Source organism: Chiloscyllium plagiosum, unplaced genomic scaffold, assembly GCF_037043375.1.
Source record: "Chiloscyllium plagiosum isolate Xiang-an unplaced genomic scaffold, Cpla_swu_hap1 HiC_scaffold_4, whole genome shotgun sequence".
Taxonomy (NCBI): domain Eukaryota; kingdom Metazoa; phylum Chordata; class Chondrichthyes; order Orectolobiformes; family Hemiscylliidae; genus Chiloscyllium; species Chiloscyllium plagiosum.
Window position 1 is genome coordinate 107,464,899 of NW_028270142.1, and position 25,743 is coordinate 107,490,641.

The 25,743-nt window shown below is 41.2% G+C and overlaps 1 protein-coding gene across 6 annotated transcripts in view; it reads left to right on the plus strand.

Annotated features, from left to right (window-relative positions):
• slc35d4 (solute carrier family 35 member D4) overlaps positions 1 to 25,743 on the plus strand; it is a 178,172-nt gene that overhangs the window by 95,761 nt on the left and 56,668 nt on the right. For 3 of the 6 annotated variants that reach the window (XM_087986562.1, XM_087986564.1, XM_043688004.2), the window contains one exon: positions 2,079 to 2,143. The exons of 2 other annotated variants lie outside the window; for them this stretch is intronic. In XM_087986562.1, coding sequence (XP_087842688.1) covers positions 2,079 to 2,143 — 65 coding nt within the window. One more of the 6 variants, XM_043688011.2, reaches the window with a different exon arrangement.

The window sequence follows — 25,743 nt, forward strand, 5'->3', positions numbered from 1 at the left end:
CTATCTGGTCTAAATTGTCTGTGAAGAATATTATTTTGTTAGCAGAGTTATTTCTCGATGACGTACAACTCCCTGTGAAGAAAGTTGAGGATGCTAATTCATAATAAATCTAATTGTAGCAGGAGGAAAGAGTAATTTTGTCTCTCACTAATGCAGTACTTGGAAACTTTCAGTGTCAAACTCAGCACCAGCATTTTTGGAGCTATGATGCCACTTTTATGTTGAGGCAATGACAACACCAAAAACACAGGAAAAACTTACCGATGAACTTATTTTCACTGAGGACTCCATGCTGTTGCCCCACACTTGCCAGACCTGCAATGTATAACAACACGTTTCTGAGGTGCAAACTCTTCAGATTAAAAATTAGCTTGAAAAGTGAAGACCTGCATCAGCCTCTAGTCCACAAAGAATATAAGCCATTCAGCATTGTCCTCAATACCACGCAGAAGAACATCTTTTTCAACGATGGCATCAAACAAGATGAAGTGGATAATAGGTTTTCTAAAGGAAATAGTGTATTCTGCAGACACTAGAAACAAATAGGGAGCAACCACATCCTGAGAACATAGACCAGACTCAAAATCTACAAAGCTGTTGTCCTCACCTCTTCTCCATCCAGCTTGTGCCAAGTCTCGGGTTGCTTTCAAGTGTTGCTTTCAAGTGCACTTCTATCAGTGTTACCTCTGCAGTATCAACTGGCAAGACCACATCACAATCATTTTGAAGTCTTGGAAACAGCTAATGTCACTGACACCAAGGCCATCCTCCTGCAACGTTAATTGTATTGGGTGGCTCATGTTGAATAGATGAATGACAGCTGTCCAAGATCGTGCCATACAGTGAACTGACCACTCTAAACAGAAGAGCACCATGCAAGCGTTTCAAGGAGTCCCTCTCTGTGTACCACATCGACCATCGCCAGTGAACAGCTCAGATCAGGGATCATGCCTTTGGATGCTACATTAAGAATCCTACAGAGACTGAGCAAAGAGCCAGCACATTAAGGAAGGACAGATCCAATTGTTCACAACAGCAACTACAGCCTTCACTTGCACATTCTGTGGAAATGTCCGTCACTCACTGATAGCCCTGACTAAGCAACCTGCAACCAATGAGTACATGCTTCCTAAAATCATCTGTGAAGAGAGAGATTGATCCAGGAGCTGCTTGCTTTATTCAATTTCCACGTTCTGGGTGCAGAGAAGTGGTTATTGCAATTTGCTCAGAATACAAATTTAAGTCTGTCATTTTGTTGTTTTGTGGTGTGAATAAAGCTTTACGAGCGAAATAATGTAAATAAGAGTACTGAAAGTTCTTGACTGTATAGTAGCTGATTTTTGTTTACTCTATAGACAGATGGTCTGGTAATCTAATTTGTTATTTGTCCCATAAGAAAGATATTTTATATCCAAATGGATTATTCACTTGTGCCTTCTACATTTGGACTATTTTCCATATTTTTGATTGCTCCATTTGCTCCTGGTATATTAAATTAAAGTAAAATTACCATAATTCTACAGGACCCATAGGGCTGCTTCTCATCAGAGTCAGAGGTAACTGGTGGTGGTTTAACCTAAGGGCCACCACGTTTCAGGCAAAATGGGGGAAGGGGGGGAAGGTTTGAAAAGAAGAGTTCTTCATGGTAACCTCAGGTAGTGCGGTATGAATAATAAATATTTTGATGAGGAATGTTAATATTCCTTGTATCTACCATTCTAGTTTTCCAAACTTAATAAATATTAAGGATAATGAAATAACTTAGTGCATTAGTTTCTATCAATTAGAGTGATCTATGTTACTTGGGAACTGAAGTAACGTTATATCTCTGTGATTTACAGGCTCTAGGCAGTCATTGTGAAATTTGTCAGTTCTTGTCTGGGCCGTTGGATGGGAATAGACGTAGGTTGGGGTGTTCCAAGAATTGAAAGTCCCCTTTATTATAGTTCACCAGTTATTCTTCGCCAGTTTGAATCTTCATTCTGCACAGATCACTTTTTCAGGTCAGATAGAAAAAGAGTTGGATGGAAGAAGAGAAAACTGTAAATATGTAAATGTATGTATTTTTGTGTGTTTAGGTTTTGACTGCGTGTTTATCATTGGTTGTCTTTGAGACTCTTTTGAGTGTAACTACAAGTTGCTGGTGAGTAAACACTTCATTACCAAAGTACATATTCAGACAAGTGTGACTGTGGCACAGTGCTGATTCTGTTTTTCTTTTTACACTGGAAAAAATTGCAATGCCCACCATTTTTAAACATTTTTTTCTTAAATTATACATGCTGTTATCATAAAGCTGCGCAACAGCATCTTGCCACTCGGAGGAGGCCACTAGGCAATAGATGCCCATCAAACAAATGGTATGGTATTCCAGTGGTGGGACGTATTTGCACGAACTGCATTGAATGTTCAAGAAGGGCTTAAGTTCCTTACAGGATCCATTATCCGACAAAAATCTCTCAACTATATGTACTACTTGTTATTCTTTTCTTCTTTATTAAATTTGTTTGGTCCATAGACAGGAGAATCTGATGGTCCAACTTGTAGCAGTATAATTACGACTTTCTGCTAGACGGCAAAGTACAGATCATGGGCAATTTCTATTATGAATGTAGAAAATAAATTGTAATGGCAATGTAAATACAGAAAATCCAACATTTAATTGAATTCTATTTGTGTTACACCTTTCTTTACTTTTTACCTTTACCAGCTCACTTGCATTGCCATCACCCATTTTATCACCCATTTTATCATTCAAATTGTCTAGGCTTCCACTTTGTTCAGACATTTTCCCTGAGTCTTTTACACCACCAACCCCCAGGGACTCTTCCTTCCCTGTCTCTGTACTTAATTAATTACCTGTTTAAATGTCTAAGTGCTTTCCAGCCTTGTTGAAAGATTGTTGATCTGAAACATTAACACTGTTTCTCTCCCCACAGATATTGCTTGGCATTGAGTTTTTCCAACTTTTGCTGTTTTAGTTTCTTCTTGTCTGTTGTGATGTAGTAACCTACACCCTCTGACTCCAGCTCACACAGAGATTCATGGCCATGGAGAGGTTGCAGAGATTTGCCAGAATAGGGCAGGAACAAAGGACTTCAGTTATGGTGGGAAACTGGAAAGGCTCGGATGATTTGACTTATAGCAAGAAAGGTTAAGGGGAGATTTAATGGAGGCGTTCAAAATTTTGATAAGGAGAAAATGTTTCTATTGGCATGAGAGTCGTTAACTTGAACACAGTTTTGAGATAATTGGTGAAAAACCCAGGGGAATGATGAGAAGATTCTGTTTTTGCACAAGTTGTTATATTCTGTAAGGGCCTAAAAGAAGAATAGAATCCAATTCATTATATCTCTCAAAAGGAAATGGTATCTGTGTGGCCATCTGCCAGGGTGTGCTCCTCACCACCCCTACCCCCACAAAATATATTTTGCCACATCTACTCCTCTACCTCCCTACCTCCTCTTCCACCCACCAATGTGAATGGGATGGTGTGGACCATTCATGTTTATATTTATTGCTGGAGCAGCCTCTCAAAGGATCTGGTTTTTCCTTTTCTGATAGCCTACTTTTTTTTTATTCCTACCATTGCCTATATTTCTCTTCTGTCTCCAATTTATCTGCTTTTTACGCCACCCCAGCCCCAGTACGCACTTACCTTTGCTCTCTCCCTCCAGTTTTCCCCTTCTGCTTCCTACTCTCCTCTCACTCCTTCCAATCTGCCCTCCTGTCCTGCTCTTCTCCTTTCTCCTCCCCTCTGCTGTCTTTTCCCCCCTCCCTGTCATCCTCTTTAGAAACTGAGCTTGTAAGCTGGTATGGGATGCGATAATATTCGCTTGACCCCAAACACTGATAAACCATTTGTCATGTAAGAACACGTTCAAACATGTGCAAAGTCAGCCATCAGTAATAATGAAGATGGACTGAGATTTAAAGTTCCTTTGTGATTAAAAGCTAGCAGTGTTATAAATTACGCTGAACCCAGCTCCCAAAGCAGGAATTGGTGATGCAAACTGAAATGAATGACTGATCTCTGATCAACACTCAGCTTGATAGTGAGACTTCAAATTATGTTTTAAAGCATTCCCACTATAGGGGATGTTTATTTAAGAAATGTGGGAGAAGGAAACCAGGGAATTATAGACTAGTTAGTTTAACATCTGTTCTTGGGAAATGGCTGGAATCTATAATTAAGTCAAGGATGACTGAAGCTTTTCAGCTGATCAGGGAGAGTCCATACGGATTTGTAAAGAATAGGTCATGCCAGATGAATCTGATTTGAATTTTTTGAAGCGGTGACAGGAGAATATCTGTGTATGTTATTTATAAGGACATCCAGAAGGCAGTTAATAGAGATTGCAATCTAATGTTGAAGCTTGTGGAATTGATGACCTGGGTAAATAAATTGCCTGAGAAGAAGGAGACTGAGAGTAGGGGTTATGGATAAGTGTGAGTGATAATGTCCCACATGATCTGTGTTTTGGTCCAGCTGTTCACTTGGTAATTTAGATGCAGGAACAGAAAGTCACATATCCAAATTTGTCCATGCCACAAGTAAAGGCAACATTATAACTTCCCATTTACACTTCTGATGTTGATGTTGATAGAGGATGTGAATGGGCAAAGCTATGGCAAATGGATTTTAATGCAAAGTTTGGATATAAAGATAAACCTAAAAAGATAGAGCACGATACCTTCTGAAGGCATTTGGTATGCTTTCCTTTATTGGTCAGAGTATTGAGTACAGGAGTTGGGAGAACATGCTGCAGTTGGGAGGACATTGGTTAGGCCACTGTTGGAATATTGCATGCAATTCTGGTCCTTCCTATCGGAAAGATGTTGTGAAACTTGAAAGGGTTCAGAAAAGATTTACAAGGATGTTGCCAGGGTTGGAAGATTTGAGCTATAGGGAGAGGCTGAACAGGCTGGGGCTGTTTTCCCTGGAGCATTGGAGGCTGAAGGGGTGACCTTATAGAGGTTTATGAAATTGAGGGGCATGGACAGGGTAAATAGGCAAAGTCTTTTCCCTGGGGTCAGGGAATCCAGAACTAGAGGCCATAGGTTTAGGGTGAGAGGGGAAAGATATAAAAGAGACCTAAGGGGCAACTTTTTCACACAGAGAGTGGTACGTGTATGGAATGAGCTGCCGGGGTAAGTGGTGGAGGCTGGTGCAATTGCAACATTTAAGAGGCATTTGGATGGGTATATAAATTGGAAGGGTTTGGAGGGATATGAGCCGGGTGCTGGGAGGTGGGACTAGATTGGGTTGGGATATCTGGTCGGCATGGACGGGTTGGACCGAAGGGTCTGTTTCCATGCTGTACATCTCTATGACTCTACGAATTGTGAATACTCAAAAAAAGGAGATCCCACAGAGATTTGGAAGTTACAGGTACACAGCCTGCTTAAGGTATCATGAGCAGGTACAGACTGAACAATATGCCTAATATCTCGAGGACTAGAATATAAGAGGTCAAGGTCCAGCCATACAAGGTCTTGGTTGGTCACCCCTGCAAAGATCTGTGATTCTGGATACCATACATTAAAGTGGAGGGAGGGAGTGTAGGTTTAGCAGAGTGATATGTGAAATTCAGTAACTAAATTATATGGGGAGATTACATTAACTAAAATTATATTCAGGGAACTTAGATATTTCTTGGGTGTTTTATTTGAAGTTCTCAAGACATTAGGGGGAATGGATTGGATGGTTGGTGAAAATCTATTTCTGTCGGTTGGTGAGTAAAATATTAATGGGCCTGATCATAAAGTTACAGCCTAAAGGTTTCAAGAGTAAAACTGGGGGGAAAAAAACAGCTTCACGTAAATGATGGCATGAGTTTGGAATTATTTTCTGCAAATGGCGATTGATGCTAAATCAAAAAAATTGAGATTGATTGTTTGAAAGCTAAAAATGTCTATGCAGAGAGTTCAGTTAGGCAGGTATTTGGATTTAAATGGCAGATCAGCCATGATCTCATTGAAAGACAGAACAGGCTTGAGGGGCTGAATGGCCTCCCCCCGTTCGTATGACCCAACCCTGAAGCAGCTCTATACACTAATCTTGCTGCACTCTGCTCAGGAGTGTGACAGTATGGACTATGGCTGTATCCATACTCAACTTGTGGGGAACAACGTGCACCTGTGAAAGTGTGGGAGTACCAGTTTGTTTGTCTCTAATCGGTTTAACATTGCCTGCTTTAGTAAAGATAGGATTTCGTCCAACCTGTTTTTTTTTATATAAAAGAATTCAGCATCCATAATGACAAGTTCCTGCTGGAGGATATAAAATTAGAATAAGAAGCTGGGGATGCTTCTCAACTGAAGCAGAGGAGTAAAAACCTTGCTTGGATGATAGCGGTAACGGCTGAAACATTTGGCTCTATTGCAGCTGTAAGACTGGGATATAAAGTGAAGCATAGATGTAATACTGTTTAATAACACCCACTCCCAATGCACCCCCTGTTTTCCTGCCACCAAGAACAATTTCTAACTGAGTCAAGTAGTTCAGTGTGAACAGAGAACGACGTATCTGCAAAGTTGGTTGAAGAAATTTTGCTAACTCTTGAGAAAGATTAATGTGTGAAGGAGGATTGCTTGAGAAAGTGATTTAAAAACAAATGGGGCTGGGTCACCCCGAGCCCGTGTAGTTAGTTCGTCTACAAGACAATAGTTGCATTCTGGTGCAACCCCACATTACAGAAAAATTGCACTTTAGAAACGATGCTTAAAGTGTTGGTTCTGTCATTGTGTAGGAGCCAACACACGTTTTAGAAGTACACGCTTTAGAACCAGCGTCCCCAATTCATCAGTCGCATTACAGTGAATTAGTGTTGACTAAATGCGCATTATAGCAGAACGACTTGCATGCCATTGTTTCACCTGTGCAAGCTCAATTTGAGTTGGACCCAAACTAATGCAAAATCAGGTTGAGTCATTGCCAATGTATTTCTCATAGTTTTGAACAAATATCCTAAAAACTATCATGGTTTTGCTAAAGTGAGCAGTCTACATGGGAATTAAAGGATGTTTTGAGTTGGGATTTGGGGAACTTTCTAGGATCCCTGTATTGAAGGAGGTTACTGTGAACTGATCAGAGAGTATCTGACCTGAAGACATTTAGGGCTGACATTTCCGAGGAGTTTATTTTCCACTGAATTTTCTTACCTTTTTGAGTGTAGAAATTAGCCCCCAAAATGGATCTATTCAATCGAAGTTTGGATTTGGTTAATTCAGCTCCATAACACAGGAAGGTCACAGACACTGCATACAGGCCACCAGATAATTAGTAAGAGCCTGAAGTTAGACTGGAGGTAGCTAGTGATGTGTTCCCGAGAGAAGGCTCTTAAACAAGATCAGTGAGATGGGAGGGTGGTGGAGTTGGACAGTCAAGGCAGGAGGAAGAAAGGGTAAAGCTCAGGAAGAGAGAAGCTCAAGCTTTCTTTTGTTGGGTCAGAAATGAGAAAACAACTTGCCTAGTCTGCTCTGGTCTGCTGCCAGATTTTGCCACAGGATTTAGCACTTTGCAGGTCTCCTGATCCTTCGAGTTAAACAATGTGATGCAACATGATTTTAAATTAGGGCCCTCCTTGGTTGAGGTCAATTCCCCAACAATCCTGAAAGTAAAACTACTTGGGAGTGGGGGAGAACCTGTCAGCAATGCGATACCATCATCTTAATATCCTCCTGTCTCTGTCAGAAGCCAGGTCTCAGACTTTACATATTAAGCAGACAGCAGCTGCTCATCCCCAACCACAGATTACGGGAATTGTTCGTATCAGTCTCTGACTGTAGAACTCTTCTGTGCCTTTTGTCAATCCATTTTGAAATTTTAATTGATTTTGAGTTACCTTGGAATGTACTTAATTGCTTGTTGCTTCAGAACAATAATGTTTTGTGATATAAACTTCATTACTGAAGAGAAGACCCTGCCCTGTTGTGTTGAAACACGTTTGCAAAGAAAAATGAAATAAGTGATCATTAAATATTTACGAAGATTGCTCAAATGCCTAACTGCACGATTGTCATTAAGAAGGATATTAGAGTGAAAAACCGAAGAGTGCAGTGTGTGTGGAGTTAATGCTTCATTTTGCTCACTGTAACAATGATTGTGAATAATGATCCCACGGAAAACACTGCTCAACAGAGGGACCAAAGGTGAGCAGGACACAGGCAGCTGAGGTGAATCAGTGGAAGCCAGCCATGAGACTGGCAATGTTTTCTTTTCCTTAACTCAGGCCGTTGGGATGGGTGGGGGAGGGAGGAGGAAGGGGGAGGGGCTGGGGATTCAAAATAAGGGCACCACATTACTGACAAGCTCCCTCCCTGGATCAGTTTACTGTCAGGATTCCAATAGTATGGAGGATTGACCTCAAACAAGCAGGAGCTGAATGTCAAAATGTTATCAGTGTTGCAACATGACTTTAACTGTGCGGAATCTAGCAACTGATCAGAGCATAGCAACGCCACTGGGGGCTCTGCAGAAACCCACAGGTTCCAATGGGGGTAAAACAGCAAGGGACTGTGGGACTGGGCAAAGCAGAAGGAGAACAGCAGAACAGTCTTTACATTAAAAGCAAATGAATAGAATAAAATAAGTAACAATCTTAGTCTAATAAAATAATAAACAAAATAACCTTTTGGAAGGTCATGAATGTGCAGATTTACCAGATCATTCCAGGAGCAGGGTAGATTTTAGCCGCCAAATTTGGTTTAGTGGAAGACAACAGCATTGTGGTATTGTTGCTGGACTGCTCATCCAGAAACCCAGCCAATACCTAGGGACCCTGCTTCAAAGCCTACCACTGAAAATGGTACAACGTTGAATTGGGGAAAAAAAAATCTGTGATTAAAAGTCTTTGAAGACCATGAAACGGATGCCAATTGTTTTAAAAAAAAAAAATCTGGTTCGCTAATGTCCTTTCAGGAAGGAAATCTGCCGTCCTTACCCAGTCTGGCCTACATGTGACTCCAGACACAGAGCCACGTGCTTGACTCTCTGCTCTCCTAAAATAGAGTAGCATGCCTCTTAGTCGCCACAAGCCAGGTAGGCAGGGTTGTGAAGAAGGCATACAGGCTTCATTAGCCAGGACATAGAATATAGGAGCAAATTTGTTGAACTTCCATAAAACCATGTTAGCTCTGTTTGATTATGTTAAGTTTTTCTAAGTATTGTTATTTTCTTCCTTAACAATGTACCATAGCATTTTCCCAAAGACAGTTTCCTGATTTCTGTCTCCCACCCTTCCTGAACAGGGCCATTACATTAGCGGTTTTCCAATCTGTTGGAATCTTCCCGAAATCCAATGAATTCTGCAATATTTCAACTAATGCCAGTCTTATCTCTGCAGCCATTTTCTTTTAAATCCTTGGATGTAGACCATCAGACCAGAGTAATTTATTTTTCTCCCTTTAGTCCCATTAGTTTGTCAACTGTTTTGTCCATTGGGATAGAGTCTATATCTTTCTTCCCATTAGCATCTTGCTTGTCTGATAACTTTGGGATGTTTATACTGTCCTCCAACATGAAGACTGATGCAAAATATTTATTTAAATTATCTGAAATTTCCTTGTTCCTTAATTTCAATTCCAAAGTTAAATTCTCAAAGAGTCCCACAATTAGATCAGCTACTCTCTTTTTATATATTGTAGAAGCTCTGCTGTTTGTTTTTATATTTCTTGCCTTTTTTTTTTTCATGATCAGTTTTCTCTCTCAGCATTTCAGTAATGCTTTGTATGCCTTTGGTTTTGATTGGATACTCTTCTTGACCATCTTTATTAATCGCGGTTAGTTCATTATTCTCATCGATGACTCCTTTTTGACTGGAATACATTTTCCTGAGTGTTATGAAACATCTGCTTAAATGTCTGCTACCGCTCATCGACTTTCTCATTAGCCTATTTTCCCAACCTGTTTTAGACAATTGTATCTTCACACTTCTGTAATTGTCCTTATTTTAGCTGAGGAATCTGTGTTGAGGCCTTTGTTGGTCTCCCTCAAACTGTATTTGAATTCTACCATGACTGCTAGCCCCTAGATGGACTTTAATTACAAAATCTCTCATTAATCTTACCTCATTATACATTCTGCATCTAAAATGGCCTGGTCCTAGGTAGTTTGTGCAACACATTGCTCTATAAACAGTCCCTGATGTACTCTACAAATCTGTCTTCCACGTAACCTTTGTTATGTGGAAAACATAATGTGGAATCTAACCATGTAGATTCAAATCACTCATGACAATTGTAGTGCTGTTCTTACAAGTCTCCATTATTTGCAGATTTTTACTTTATCCCACAGTGAGGAGACTCTTTAGGAACTAGAAACAATACCCTTCTTTCTCTTGCTATTCCTTATTTCCACTCGAGTTGATTTCACATCATGATCTATTGCCCCAGATCAACACTCACCACTGCATTGATACAATCCTACATTAACAATGCTACCCCCCCGCCCCCTCCTTTTGCTTTTTGACTATTCTTCTGGAACATGAGTCCTTTTGAATATTGAGTTCTCAGCCCTGGTCACCCTGTAACTGCTTTTCAGCAATAGCTATCAAGTCATGTACTTTTATTTCTATTTGTGCTATCAACTGATCAGTCCTGTTACAAATACGGTGTGCATTCAGATCAAGAACCTTAAGATTTGACTTTTTACCATTGTTACTTATTCTGGTTCTAATTTACACTACACCCTTCTGCTTATGTTGTCTACCTTTCCTGTCACTCTAATTATCGTTTCATCTTTTCACTATCCTGCATCTCTGCTCTCTCCTTCCTTTGTGATTTTTGAAACTTCCTTTAATTGAAACCACCCCCGAATTAAAACGTTTAAAGTCCTATCTTTAACCCTAGCTATACAACTCGTCAGGATGCTGGTCCCAGTGTGGTTCAAATAAAACCCGTCCTAACAGAACTGCAGCCAGTGTCCCATAAACCAGAATCCATTTCTCCTGCTCCAGTCTTCGGGACTACACAGTTACCTCCCTAATCTTATTTACCAAACACCGATTTGCACTTGACTCAGGTAGTAATCCCATGATTACCCTTTTAGTTCTGACTTTTAGTTTAGTCCCAATCTGCTCATATTCCTTCAGCAGAAGCTCTTAGCCCTACCTATGTCATTGGTACCTATGTGGACCACGAGAGCTGGATCCTTCATCTTAGACCATAAGATGTAGCAGCAGAAGTAGGCCATTCAGCCCATCACATCTGCTCTGCTATTCAACAAGGTCATGTCTAGTTTAATAATCCTCAACCAAAAACAGCAGATACTGAAAAAGCTCAGCAGGTCTGGCAGCATTTATGAAGAGAAATCAAAGTTAACGTTATGTGTCCGGTGACCCTTCCTCAGAATTGATAATCCTCAACTTGATTTTCCTGCCTTTTCCCTCTAACCCTTAATTCCCTTACTGATATCTGTACCTACTAGTTCATATTCCTCTGCAGTCCAGAAGAAATGCCCTGAGGGCGGGATGGCCCAAATGACCACCTCCTGGGCTGTAACAATTCTGTGACTCTGTGAAGTTCCTGTCAGCTCCTTCCAGGGTGGATGTGGAAGAGTCTAAAACTTGGGGTCATGATTTAATAATAATAGTTTGGCCGTTTCGGAGGTGGGGCTAAATCTTATTTTGGCTAAGTCCAAATTGCATTAAGTTTTTTAGAAAGTTTGTCGCTGCAAGGTTTAGTGAGGTCTCTCACTGTATCTTACCAAGTCGCCACATTAATTGCCTACCACACTCCTGTGGTGTCACTCACATCTGATTTCCATCTCGTCCCACCATGGGGTGGATATCCTGGAATTCACTGGTGTCCCTTGCACCTGTGCCACCTTGAAAAGGCTGTGTGCACCTGGACAAGCACTTTCAGTCTACGGCTGCCTTGCACAGTTGCTGATGTTTGCCCTGGACATGAGAGCTGGGGTAACTCGGTGCCCGCATTGTGGGCAGAGTCCTGACTGTCCTCCTGAACAGGCTAGTGCTGACCCAGGATATCCTCATCCCCTATGACTAGCAATGGAAGCCATTCCTGAAGAAGGGCTTATGCCCAAAACGTCGATTCTCCTGCTCCTTTGCTGCCTGACCTGCGCTTTTCCAGCAATACATTTTTAAGCCATGACACCAGACCATTGTCAGTGTGGTCCAAGATTATCACCCTGGTTAAAGCAGTCTTAGCTGTCTGGCGAAATACCCAACACTGTAAGAAGAAGGTTAATGTCCTACTCCAGTCCATCATCTTCTCTCCAGTACCTCACACTTGCTCTAACTCTTCTACTGTATTTGCATCCTACCAAGGCTTGTGCTCAACCATTCTCAGTATCCCCTGCAATATCTTCCCCACTCACTGTCACCTGCCCCAGCCCCTGACACCACCTGCCTACTCTCTGTGCTGCCTGCTCACTTGATCAAGACATTTCCCCACCTGCACGAGCAGTAATGGCTATACCACCCCCCCCCCCCCCCCCCCCCCTGCTTACACCTCCCTTTAACACCTGCCTCGCACTCATTCCAGGTAGAAAGCAGTCCCCAGTAGGGGAGAAAGGGTCAAAAGGAGTGGTGGTTGAGGAGAGCGCCTGACTCTGATTGCGCCAAGTAGGACCTGGCTTGCTTTAGACGGCTGCTTTTGACTTACTGTAGCAGGATCCCCTTGACTGAGACCTGCTGACGATATGACTGCCTTCCTGGCTTTGTGTCTGCCATAAACAGCATGTCAATACAAATCTGATACTTCTAGCTGAGAGGCAAATGTGAGCAGACAAGGCAGCGATTCTGTGAGCACCCCGGTTGGCTATAAGCAAGTGAGCACTCTGACAGAGTGAGGAGCCCGACGATGCAGTTTGGTTCAGACCATGGTCTGAGTGTAGTCCCTGAGCACACCATGTCCTTGCTGCAGCAATAATTAGTTTTAGGTGTAGCTAGAGGTGCAGCATTGAAGTGATTACGAGGCCAGTGGCAATATCATTACTGAGCTTTCTTTGTTCAAAGGAGAATAATCCTAGCTTCTCTCCATGTAACTGACATCCCTCATACCTGATAAATATTTCTGCATTCAATCCAAGATCTGGATAACCTTGTTAAAGTGTGGTGCCAAGAAGTGGGCACTAACTAATAATTTATAAAGGGACAGGTTAGTCACAGTCTTTTTAGCGAGGAGTGATGTGACAAACAAGGAGATATACAACAGTGAGCTGGAATGATTGATTGTTCAAGGAAAGAGCTCACTGGTGTTTGGAAATAGTTCACATCAGGTTGAATTATGAACCATGTCCCAAGAGCTATGATACGTTGGATTTATAATGCTGTTTGTGTCTACCTTCAAACAGCATTCGATCCTATTTCATGTATATAACATTCTGTTTTACTGCCAGGAAAGTTTTTTTTTCTTTTCAGAAGTGGGCACTATTGCATAAATTATAAATGACTGTCAACAACACTGAATTTTTTGTGACTATAACTTTGAGAAACCTGCCCAGTTTCTGCACCACAGACGGTGCCGATTGTTGAAATTGGCAAAGCAATCATTGAAATAACAGCAGAACATTGGATGTCCCTTAGGATAAATCAAACAGCCAGGTCTGAGTCTTCCGCCATAACAGAGAGTGGCCACTCACAGAAAGCAGTAGTCCATTCACCATGAGCTTGTTCAAACTCACTCTGCCAGTGTTATAACACGACTCGGATAGGTGGATGTGGAGGAGTACGCAGCCCATTTATTTTAGCAAGATTTTTTTTAAATGCAAGAAGGAGCAGGGTATGTTATATTCAAAAACAAAAAATGAGCTGGACATGTTTCTAAATGTAAATACTTTAACTTCCCTTGGAAATACTTTGACAGAGTTAAAATCCTGCAAAAATGCCAGTAATCTCATTCCACAAATAGTGAGCTTCCAATAGGAGGGACTCTTCCAAGTCTTTGAAGTTGGCATTATCGGTTTTCACTGATCAGTTCCAGAATTTTTCTGAGCTGGTGGTCAAGTTCTAAACTTTAGTCCGGTATTGATCTGAAAAATGAGAAATTCTCATTGCTATTTGGGGAGATCCTGATCGGAAGCTCTACTTAGGCAGTACGAGGAGCTCAGCCACCAGTTAGAAAAGTAGACCTCAAGGGGAATAATCTGTATCATTACCCGAGCCATGTGCCAAATGATAGAGGGCACATAAGCTTAATGAATTGAATACGTGGCCCAAAGATTGGGGAGGGGGAAGTGGATTTCAGTTTGTGGGATATTGTCATTAATACTGATGATATTGGAATGGTCTCCATCTGAACTGTGCAGAGACCAGTGTTCCAGCAAACCCTATAACTAGGGAAGTAAGCAGGCTTTAAACTAAACAAGGGGTTGTGAGTAGATGTAGCAATTCAAGGCCGGAGAGCAAAGTAATAATAATATCGGAGATGTAGCCAAGGGATGGTGAGAAGTGACACACAGAATAAATCTAACAATACATGACAATTGTGTCTAGATGTTACAAATTTAACAAAAGGACAGAATTAGAAGCTGTGTCTCAATGTATAGAGCGGTCATAAGAAAGTAAAGAAGGTGGGGCACATTGAGCTAAATAAATATGATCTGATAGTCATTACATAGGCTGCAAAATGACAAGGATTGGGTCCTGAATATTGCTTTTACTTTTCTAGCTAGCTTCATCTCCTTATGTAATTTCTTTCTTCTGATTTATATTTTAGTCATTCTCTACTGTTGCTTATGTTCTGTCAAAACAACTCCCCTGCCACTCATTTTCACACAAATGCTTTCTCCCTATGTTGATGCTTTCCTTAATTTCTGTGGTGAACCACAGATGATGGATCCACTCCTTAGGATTTATCTTTGTAGTAGGAATGTAGATATTCTGATATTCTAAAATACCCATTTATATGTTTGCCACTGCTTCTGTATTGATCTATTCTGGTCTAGTATCCCAGATCACTTCAGCCAGCAAAGGTTTCGTGCTCATATAGTTAACTGTGTGACTAATTTCATTAAGTGAAATTACAATCATTTGGGAAGCAGTATTCTGCAAACTAATGGGGCTGTGGGTTGACAAGTCCCTTCCTCCTAGGGCCTTGAAAGTGGCTAACGAGGTAGCAGGTGGTTTGGTGCTAATTTTCCAAGATTCCCAGGATTCTGGGGAAGTTCCAACAAACCGGAAAGTAGCAATTATTTCCTCTATTCAAGCAGGGAAAAAGGAAATAAAACAGGAAACGTTAGCTTGAAAGGAGTGAGAGTGGCTCAGTGTGGAGGTTATAGCTGCACACCTTGAAAAAGCTCTAATTGGGAAGAGTCAGCATGATTTTGAAAAAAGGAAATTCTATTTAATCAACTTATTTAAATTAGATTCCCTACAGTGTGGAAGCAGGCCCTTTGGCCCAACCAATCCACACTGACCCTCTGAAGAGAAACCTACCCAGACCCATTTCCCTCTGACTAAATGCACCTAATGCTCTGGGCAATTTAGCATGGCCAGTTCATCTGACCTGCACATCTTTGGACTGTGGGAGGAAACCCACACAGGCATTGGGAGAATGTGCAAAACCCACACAGACAGTCGTCCGAGGCTGGAATCGAACCTGGGACACTGGTGCTGTAAGGCAGCAGTGCCAACTGCTGAGCCACTGTGCCGCCCCATAGAGTAACATATGCAGTGGCTAAAGGGATGCCTGCATATTGACTTGACTTAGATTTCCAGAAGGCATTTGAAAATGTGAGATCAAAGTAGGAGCTCATGGTGTAGAGGGAGCACATTAACATGGATAGAAGATTGTCTGGCAGGCAGCTAACAGCCAATATTACCTGAACAAAGAATGATTGTAGAATCTTGAATTTGAGAGAGATCTAGGTATTCTAATGTGAGAGTCACAGCAGGTCAGTACTCGATAGAATGAATGCTAAGGAAATGATATGCTTTGTTTGGGTGGGAATCGAGCATAAAAGTCAGGACATCATACTTCATTTTTACAAGGCATTGGTGAGATCATATCTCAAATGCTGTGCAATTTTGGCCTCTTTATTTTATAAAAAAGATGTACATGCATTGGAGCTGCTTCAGAGAACATTTCCCAGAATGATCGCTGCAGTAAGCAAGTTATCTTCTGAGAAAAGGTTGGACAGACTGAGTTTGTTTCCAATTGAGTTTCGAAGTGAGGAGTAATTAGGTTGACCTAGTCCAGATGCTGAATGGTCTTGACAAGATGGGCATAAAAAAAGTTGGTTCCTCCTGTAGATGAGTCCAGACTTGAGAGGCAATGTTTATAAGTTAGAGATTTTCCTCTTAGAACAAAGATGAAGAGAATTCTGTTTTTGTATCGGAGGATTGTGTGGCTTTAGAACACTGCCTCAGAAGCTGATGGAGACGGAGTCATTAAATATTTTGAAGGCAGAGACAGATAGATTGTTTGAGGTCCAAGGAATCAAAAGGTATTGGGGGTAGATGGGAATGTGGACTTCAAAGCATAAGCAGATCAGCCATGGTCTTGTTGAATGATAGGCCATTTGGTGTCAAGTTTGCTCTATTTCTGTTCCTAATTTGTATTATTATGTATTGTGTGCAAACCTGTGAAATTTATGAAATCATCGCGTGTTTCTTGATGATAAACATAGTATAAACTTTTCAGGCTCAGTCCTTGTGTATCAGATTCTGAAAGAAAAGCAACTGAACACAAGTTCACTGACACTGAGAATCCCAGGAATGAGCATGAAATCTTAATTTCTGACCCAAGGAATGAGTCATATTGAGCGAACACAGCTCAGAGTTTTGAAGATGCGGTTGTTGCTCAATATTGATGATTTGGACTAGGTTGTACCAGCAATGTGGGTGTATTACCAAAATACTCATGATTAGAACTGTATCAGGGCTACTATTGAAACATTTTAAAATGCTCGAGAGCTTTGCTTCTTGTTAGAAGTGGAGCATCAATCATTCAATTCCAAATCTGAGCACGTATTCAATTTTCCCCTCTGTTACTGACAGATTATACCAGAGAGGCAACGGTTAATCCCTGCTGGATGTGGATCGATGTACATGATTTTTGTCTTAATGGTATCCCAATGGTCCAACTGTTTTCACTCAAACCTTAGGGAGTCTCAGAATGGCAACATTGAACTGCATCACTGATGTTGAGAATTCTCTTGTTCGCATTCCAAAGTAGATACTAAAATGAAACAAAATGAAATGCGCTCAGTTTTAACTCCTTTATTCCCTTTTACACAATTTAACATAAATCCTGGGGACATGCACTTCCTGGAATTCTTCGAATTGCTACTAAAATCCGTATATATCAGGGGAATTATAAGGTGATGTTCTACAAACTTAACTTGTCTTGGGACTCTAAGTTCTTTTTCACTTACATTTTTCACATTCTGGTGGAAATAATAAATACTGAAAAATATTTTAAAAGAAACAACTAGGGTTCATAACATCAGCGGAAATCACTTGGAATTTATGGATACAGAGAACATGTTGCAATATTTTTTTCTGAACGTTAACATGACTCAGAAGTTCCAATGTGGTCACCTCTGTTTTTTTTTTGTCCAGCAGCCACGAAATTTCCTGTTGCCCACAATCCTAAGCTGAACATCATCTCGAAAATTCATCTGATCCTCTGTGAATGATGTAGAGATTAGCTGTTCAGCAGCTTTTTCAGTATTTTACATCTCTGATTGTTTATGGTGCTGATTACAAGCGTAACAGTGAAACAAAGGCACTTGTCAAGCATACTGCACCCAGTACCAGTCTCAGTCATGTGAAGATTTTAGTCATTCTGTTCCATCACGACTGTTTCCCCCAGCTGCATGATTTTGAGTTTTCCCGGGATAGGGTCTGTGTTGTATTTTGGCATTTGTAATCCGGTTTCTGCAGTTTTATTTCCCATCAAAGCCACGTTCGCTATCCTGTTAGGTACCTGTGTTTGAGCCTCATTGCCTCTAAATTTCTTGAGCCCATATTCTGAACTTTTGGACTGGGGAGGTTACTGGCTAAAATAACTATGGCATCACGGTCATTCTGTAAATTTGTTATGTGAGCAATGTCCTGCTTTCTTCATTAGTTCTGTGACTTGGATGCACAATCTGCAATGTTAATCTAGAGCAGAATTCATGCTGCTAATGAAGCCAAGCACCACACTCCCAATCTCAGCAGGCTGATTTCAAGGTAATTATAACAACTAGAGCTGATCTGTATGTCACCAGTCAGCTCCCCACTATTATGGACAGGATGAGGAGCTGACTGACAGTGGGCACTTAGATTCACGTGGACGGAGACAACCAGCTTGCCACCACAAGGGGGCAGCATGGTGGCTTAGTGGTTAGCACTGCTACCTTACAGAACCAGGGACCTGGGCTCGAATCCTCCTTTGGGCGACTGTCTGTGTGGAGTTTGCACATTCTCCCTGTGTCTGCATGGGTTTCTTCCGGGTGCTCTGGTTTCCTCCTATAGTCCAAAGATGTGCAGGTTAGGTGGATTAGCCTAGCAGGTTTCCACGAGTGGGTAAGCAGCTGATTCTGGGTAGGATGCTCTTCAGAGGATCAGCATGGAGCCAACCTGGCCTGCTTCCACATTGTAGGGATTCTCCAAGACGTGATCTCGAGGAAGTGAAGTGGAGTAAGCCTGATTTGGGGAAGTCTATAGGAGTCATGTGACTATACCTGGCTCCACAAGGAAAGTAAAGGAACTTATTTGGCCTCTGCTGAACATAGGTCCTTTTCCTGTACTCTTTGCTTGATGGAGAAGCCATGGGTGTGACCTTGCTTGGGTCAGAGCTAAATTACAATCAGGACTGGATTTGTGAAAAAGGCTGCAGGCCAATGACTTTGACACCTGTCCAAAACAGCCATCAAAATTGAAGGCAGTAGGGTCAGCCAGCACACAGCACTGCCATAGAGACAATGAAAAACCTGAACAGATTCCAGCTCCTAACACACATGCTCATCCTGCCATTTGCTGAAAGATATTCTCTTTTCGCAGGCAATGCCTGGTAGACTGCATCATCCTCCCACCTCATATTGTTAAGCCAATGAGAGGTGATTTTTTTTTTTTTTGCTCAGATGGGTAATGAGTTATGGGAAGAACGTACTGTGCAATAAGTGGCAGTTTCCCATTGGAGGTAGATTGGATTATCCATTGGCAAATTCACCAGTAAGACCAATGATTATAATACATGGGCCAGAGCACCGATTTCAAATTTTTTTGTGCTTTCATTATCTTTGAGCTACGCATCCAAAATTGCAAAAGCTTTTTCTAAAGCAAATTCTTATTCAAAGTGTTTAAAACAAATCCACTTTCTCTCAAAACAAAAGATGAAGGGGAGGAAAAGCAAGAGATCGATGCACATAGAGTAAATGCTATCACCATCTTAGCATTTATGATTAGATTACTTACATTTTTAGATTACTTACAGTGTGGAAACAGACCCTTCGGCCCAACAAGTCCACATCGACCCGCCGAAGCGCAAACCACCCATACCCCTACATTTACCCCTTACCTAACACTAGGACAATTTAGCATGGCCAGTTCACCTGACCTGCACATCTTTGGACTGTGGGAGGAAACCGGAGCACCCGGAGGAAACCCATGCAGACACTGGGAGAACGTGCAAACTCCACACAGTCAGTCACCTGAGGCGGGAATTGAACCCGGGTCTCTGGCCCTGTGAGGCAGCTGTGCTAGCCACCATGCCGCCCACATATCTTTGTAGTAAATCTCCTCTAATGAAGAGTTTGCTATTCTCTCATATTGGAAGAGTTCAGCATAAAGGGAGCAAGTTTGTTCAGTCCCTGTAGCGAGTTGCACAGTTCAATTGGTTGCTAACAATTTGGGAATGACTGACTACTACATCGAGATGAGATTGTTAGACATGAGTAATCTGCCAATGCCAGGAAGGAAAAAAAAACAAGTGAGACTTGAGCCAAGCTAGATTTTTCTTTAAATGGGCTAAGCAGCAGGCAAATGATGTAAATGATCTTATAATGATTTTGTGTATTTATTCTACCACGAGCGGATTACAAAACTGGTGCTGCTCACACAATAGACCTGTCAACACAAAACACAAACAGAATTACTGCAATTTAACTTCTGAAGAAAAAAACAGCACATTACTTGCAATGTAGCAAAATTGTTGTTTATTATATGCAGTTGCACAACATTTAATGGTTGGATAAATATATTCATCCTTTTTGCAATACTGCAGCTTACAAATGTGCTACTATGAATAAAGAGATCAATGTAATACAAGCTGTTTGATACTGCTGCCAGTGAAATCTCTGATATTATTGCATTAGTGCTTTCAAATTGACAGGAACTGATAGCGCAATGATAATGTGATTGGACTGTAATCCTGAGACCCAGGCTAATGTTGTGGTGACATGGATTTAGATTCCACCAAGATAGCTGGTAAAAATTGAATTCAGTAAAACCTGGAATTTAAAAACCAGTCTAAGGGTAACCGTATAATCATTATCAATTGTCTTTTAAAAAAAAAACCTGTCTACTTTATTAATGCCCTTAAGAAGATCTGCCATTCTTACTAAGTCATATCTGCATGTAACCCCTGATCCACAGAAGTGTGATTGACTCTTAACTGCCCTCAGAAATGGCTCAAAGAGCCAATTATTCAATAGCATGGATGGGCAACAAATGCTGACTTTGATAGTAATAGCCATATCCCAAACAAGAATAATCTAAAAAGCTCCTGTCAAAAGGATGTATCCAGTAACCTAACTTTCTAAAATGTAGGTATCTTAAATTTAAAATAAATGTAACATTCCAGATTTTCAGATGGCCAAACAATTGTTTTCCTAGCATAGATAGGAACAGATGCAGGGTTCCCATCATAGCAAACTCCGATGGAATTGAATAGAAAGTTAAACTGAGCAATTTCCCTGCACCTGAATACTTCAAAAGTAATCAATTTAAATCAGAAATTCAGAAGATTCCAAATAAATTAAGTAAATAGTTACTCAGGAAAAGTGTTAAGTACACCGTTTAACTCCCAAACACCCCAATCTCAGACTACATGCTCTTCACCCACTTCAGGCCTTCCTTCAGCTTCCAGAACCCAATGTCCATTCATTCCGTGGGGCTAAACCCCCTCTCACTCCACTCATCATCTTCCTTCAGCTGTCAGAACTCCGTGCCCATACCGCCCCCCCCCCCCCCCCACACTTAACCTGGCACACTCCTGGTGTCCTAAACTCAGTATGTACTTATCATTTGACTGCAACTGATTCTAGACCATTGCAGCTGACTGAGGACGTCATTTGCCTTCCTCTGACGGTGTGAGAAAACAGTCAGAATAAAAGTACAACTCTGCAAACCTGTAGAGGGGCTGATTGGAATCTCCACAGAGAATTGTGGAGCTCGCTCCTATAGTAAAAAAGAAACAGAGGCAGTCTCAGCAAATTGCCACTCCTCAGAAAATCTGGCTTGTTATTTGGAATGTACTACACTCCCTGAACATTTGATTATATTTGCAGCACAGGACTTGGCATGATAACTTATTGAGATAATGCATCTGGCCTGATGCCATTCCAGTTAAATTTCTCCCACATACCACTACATCAAACTAGATCATAAACAGTAACATTTCAGAAATGTTGTCGATTGCTATCTATTTATGTGCATTATGTCATCTCCTGCTTCCAATTCTAATTAAATGTAAGATTCACAACTTTGCAGAAGCCAAAGAGATGACTGCTGCAGATGTATTGTGTCAAGCAAGAGAGGAAGAAGCAAATAAATGATCTGAAAGCAGCAGCTGTACTTTCCTGCAGTCTCCACCATGCCAATGAACAGGAGAACATCATGCAGCCTGTCAGGCTTGTTCTGCTATTCACTGAGATTCTGGGTCATTTGTATCCGAACTCCATCCATCTGTCTTAGATCCTTGTGAAGCAATACTGAGCTATCAGTCTTGGATCTTGAATTATTAATTGGGCTTCCAGCCACTGCTTTTTTATGGGAGAGAATTCAGCATTGCTGTCACTCTTCACATGAGGTTGGTGCATCCTGACTTCCTTCACTGGTTGGTTACACAGGCCGCAAAATAACATAATCCAGCAAGTTGAGATTTTGTAATAGCACACAGAGTTTGGAAGCAATTAACATTCTACACGACTAAGATTCTACACGACTAAGACCCAGTCCCCAGTCCAAAAGGCTGCATGCCCTCTTCCCCTCACCAAGGTCTGCCATCTGGGATCCAGTGAGATCCCAGACTTAACTGGAGGTCCATGTCCATTTCTGATCACCTCCACCTTGGCCTAAGTCACAGTACCAACAGAAGCCACCTCTTCTGGTGGTGCTGCCAGTAGCACAGAACTTCATGAGGTAGGATCCCTCCTAAAGAGTGTCCAAACAATTATAGGCCTGCTAGCATATTGTTTTTATTTGTTTATGAATGTGGGCACCACTAGCTAGGTCTCATCTGTTGCCCATCTCCAAATACCCTGGTGGTGGTCGGCTGCCATATTGAACTGCTGCAGTCCGTGTGCAGTAGGAACAGTGCTGGAGGGAAGTAAGTTCCAGAATTTTGGTGTAATGCATAATCTTTCTGTCTGACTGTTCTTTTTTTTTGACTGAACTGTCAGTTTTCCTCCTGCTTGAGCTGGACCACATTGTGTAAACAATGTGCCTTTTTGGAAAAAGTTTTTAAAAGGTGCCACTTTCCAAGATTCTCTTAGAGAATTGATAGTGTTCCCTTTTTATTTCATGTAGTCAATTTTCCTTTTGAAAGCTTCTAGGTTAAGTGTGTCAGCCAATTCCTGTCGTAGCAAATTCTCTATTTTATATGCTATTTGGATAAAGAAACTTCTTTATATTCATATCTCTCCATCTATTGATAATTATCTTGTATTCACAATTTCTAGTTTAGGAGTTTTTTCCATATGTTTTCACATCAACCCTGTCCCACCTTTTCATAAATGTAAAGATCTCTATCAAGTCTCCTGTAAATCATCTTTGCTATTTTAACAAATTTCCCCCAACCTGTTTAATGTTTCCCAATAGAGTACGCTCTCAGTTTTCTTACTTTATATACAAATCTGCTTTGCACTTTTTCCTATATTTCTCTTTCTTAATGTAGCATAAAGACCTGAACTCGTAAGTGTGGAATAGAAACAGAAAGTAGAGAAACTCAGCAAGTATGGCAGCGTTTGTGGGGAAAGAAACACAGTTAACATTTTGAATCCAGTATGACCCTTCTTCAGAATAGAAGAAGAGTACGGTGGCACAGTGGTTAGCACTGCTGCCTCACATCGCCAGAGACCCGGGTTCAATTCCCACCTCAGGCGACTGACTGTGTGGAGTTTGCACATTCTCCCCGTGTCTGCGTGGGTTTCCTCCGGGTGCTCCGGTTTCCTCCCACGGTCCAAAGATGTGCAGGTCAGGTGAATTGGCTATGCTAAATTGTCCATAGTGTTAGCTAAGGGGTAAATGTAGGGGTATGGGTGGTTTGCGCTTCGGCGGGTCGGTGTGGACTTGTTGGGCCGAAGGGCCTGTTTCCACACTGTAAAGTAATCTAATCTAATCTAATCAAATCAAAGTAGAAAACTTTTTTATGCTGTAGACCGAGGGGGAGCAAGTGGAACAGATGGGTGTGCCCAGAGCAGGAGACACAGGCAGTGATAATGGTGGCAAAGGAGTGATAGATGTTTAAATTTGGTATAAACATCAGTTGTAAAAAGGAGAAAACAGGTCCACTCCGCTGTTATCAAAGCCAAGATGATACAAACAAGATTCAGTGAGGTAGAGTGAGGAATGTAAGAAAATATAGTAAAGAGACCATACTCTGAAGTGGTGGAACTCAATATCGAGTCCCAAAAGGTTGTACTGTTTTGAAGTACTAGATTTTCAGCACCAACAGTATTTTGCATTTACTCTCAAGTGTGGTCTGACCAGTATCCTATACACATTTAACACAACTTCACTACATCTGAATTTTGTCCCCGTTCGAAATAAATCCTGGTGTTTAGTTTTCATTTTCATTTGTTTCCTGTCCTGCAGTAATGGGTCCGTGTATTTGTTCATTTGTATCCCTCAGTTCTTTTGCTTGTCTGCGCCATTTTGTTTCTGAATGTTTCCTGAGGTGCAGGTGATATTTCTGCTTTTCCTACCATGTGCACACCTCACATTTATCTAAGTCAAAGTTCATTTGCCTTGCCCAAAGTGCATGGTTTATCTTTGATTTGATTTATTTATTGTCATGTGTATCTTGTTACAAAATACAGTGAAATGTGGTATATACTACAGTGTAATTTATATGTAATCTTGTGATTTATTGCACCCATATCCACTATCCCCATAATTTTGAAATCGAGTTACCCGTTTCCATAACCAAATCATTAATGTCAATTCTGAATAACTGTATTCCTAAAACAGATCCTTCTGGAATTCAAAATTTGATCTTCCTCAAATCTACCATCTCTTCTGTATTTTCCAGCTGCATTTCCTCTAACTCTACTAGCCCCATCCTTTGCCATGAGCATATGTCATTCCTTATAAAATGATTTCAAAAGCCAGTCTTTGACACCCATTTAAATTTCCTTTGCCTACACTTGCCACTGCCTCTTCAAAGTATCTGACCGCATTAGTTGAACGTGACTTAATCTTTCAGAATCCATATTTGTTGTTCTGTGTCTGTCTCTTAATGCTTTCTATCACCTCTATGAGTACAGATTCACGTATCCTTCCTCTTGCTAATGTTAAGTTTACACTCCATAGTTTCCAGAATTTGCTTCATATCCCTTTACGTAAAAATGACCAGCACGAGCTGCCCACCAGTGCTATGGCACCAGTTCCCTTTTATGGATGGAGCTTATTTATATTGTTATGGAAATTAGCCAATTAATAAAGAATTAGAATTCCTACAGCGTGGAAACAGGCCTTTCGGCCCAACAAGTCCACACCAACCCTCCAAAGAGTAACCCACACAGACCCCTGACTAATAACCTAAATTATGGGCAATTTAGCATGGCCAATCCATCCTAACCTGCATATCTTTGGATTGTGAGAGGAAACTGAATCAAACTCATGCAAACACAGGGAGAATGTACAGATTTCACACAGACAAATCACCCGAGGCTGGAATTGAACCCGGGTCCCTGGCACTGAGGCAGCATTGCTAACCACTGTATATTATCCAAATCTGGTTATGATCCTTCGTTAGTTTTCTTGGCGTTGTATTTGCTAAAGCATTATCTAAAAGATAGATAATGCTTTAAGCAAATACGACACCAAGAGACAGGGTACAGGAAAAGATAATAATTTCCTGCCTTGCCACAATTAATTTTAAGTAAAAGACAAAAGAGGATAATAATGCAAGTCCAGAGAGATGTTAAAGTTGAACGAACTCAATTATAGGGAAGGTATCTTAAAATTCTTTCAAGCTTCCCCTGTGGAGCGAAGGTGAGATCTCTGCTGGTTCCTTGATCAGTAAACAAGCTGTATGACTCCATGGCTATAAAATGCCAAGTAGAAAAATGAGATTGGAGCTGCATATAGACATGGCTACAAGGCCAACACCAGAGTAGGACTAGTTGGAGACTTAGAATAGCACATGAGCAGAGATCAGGGTCGCTCCTACTCGCACATTGGAAAGATATATACGTAGAGCAATCACCCAATCTATCTTTACAAGCAGTAAATGCAGCAGGTTGGAAGAAATCAATTGTTATTCCACTGCAAAGAGTGGTTGGGACCCTGGATGGAAAATAGGAACAAGGTGACAGTGCAGCAAATGGGAAGGTGCAGGGGAAAG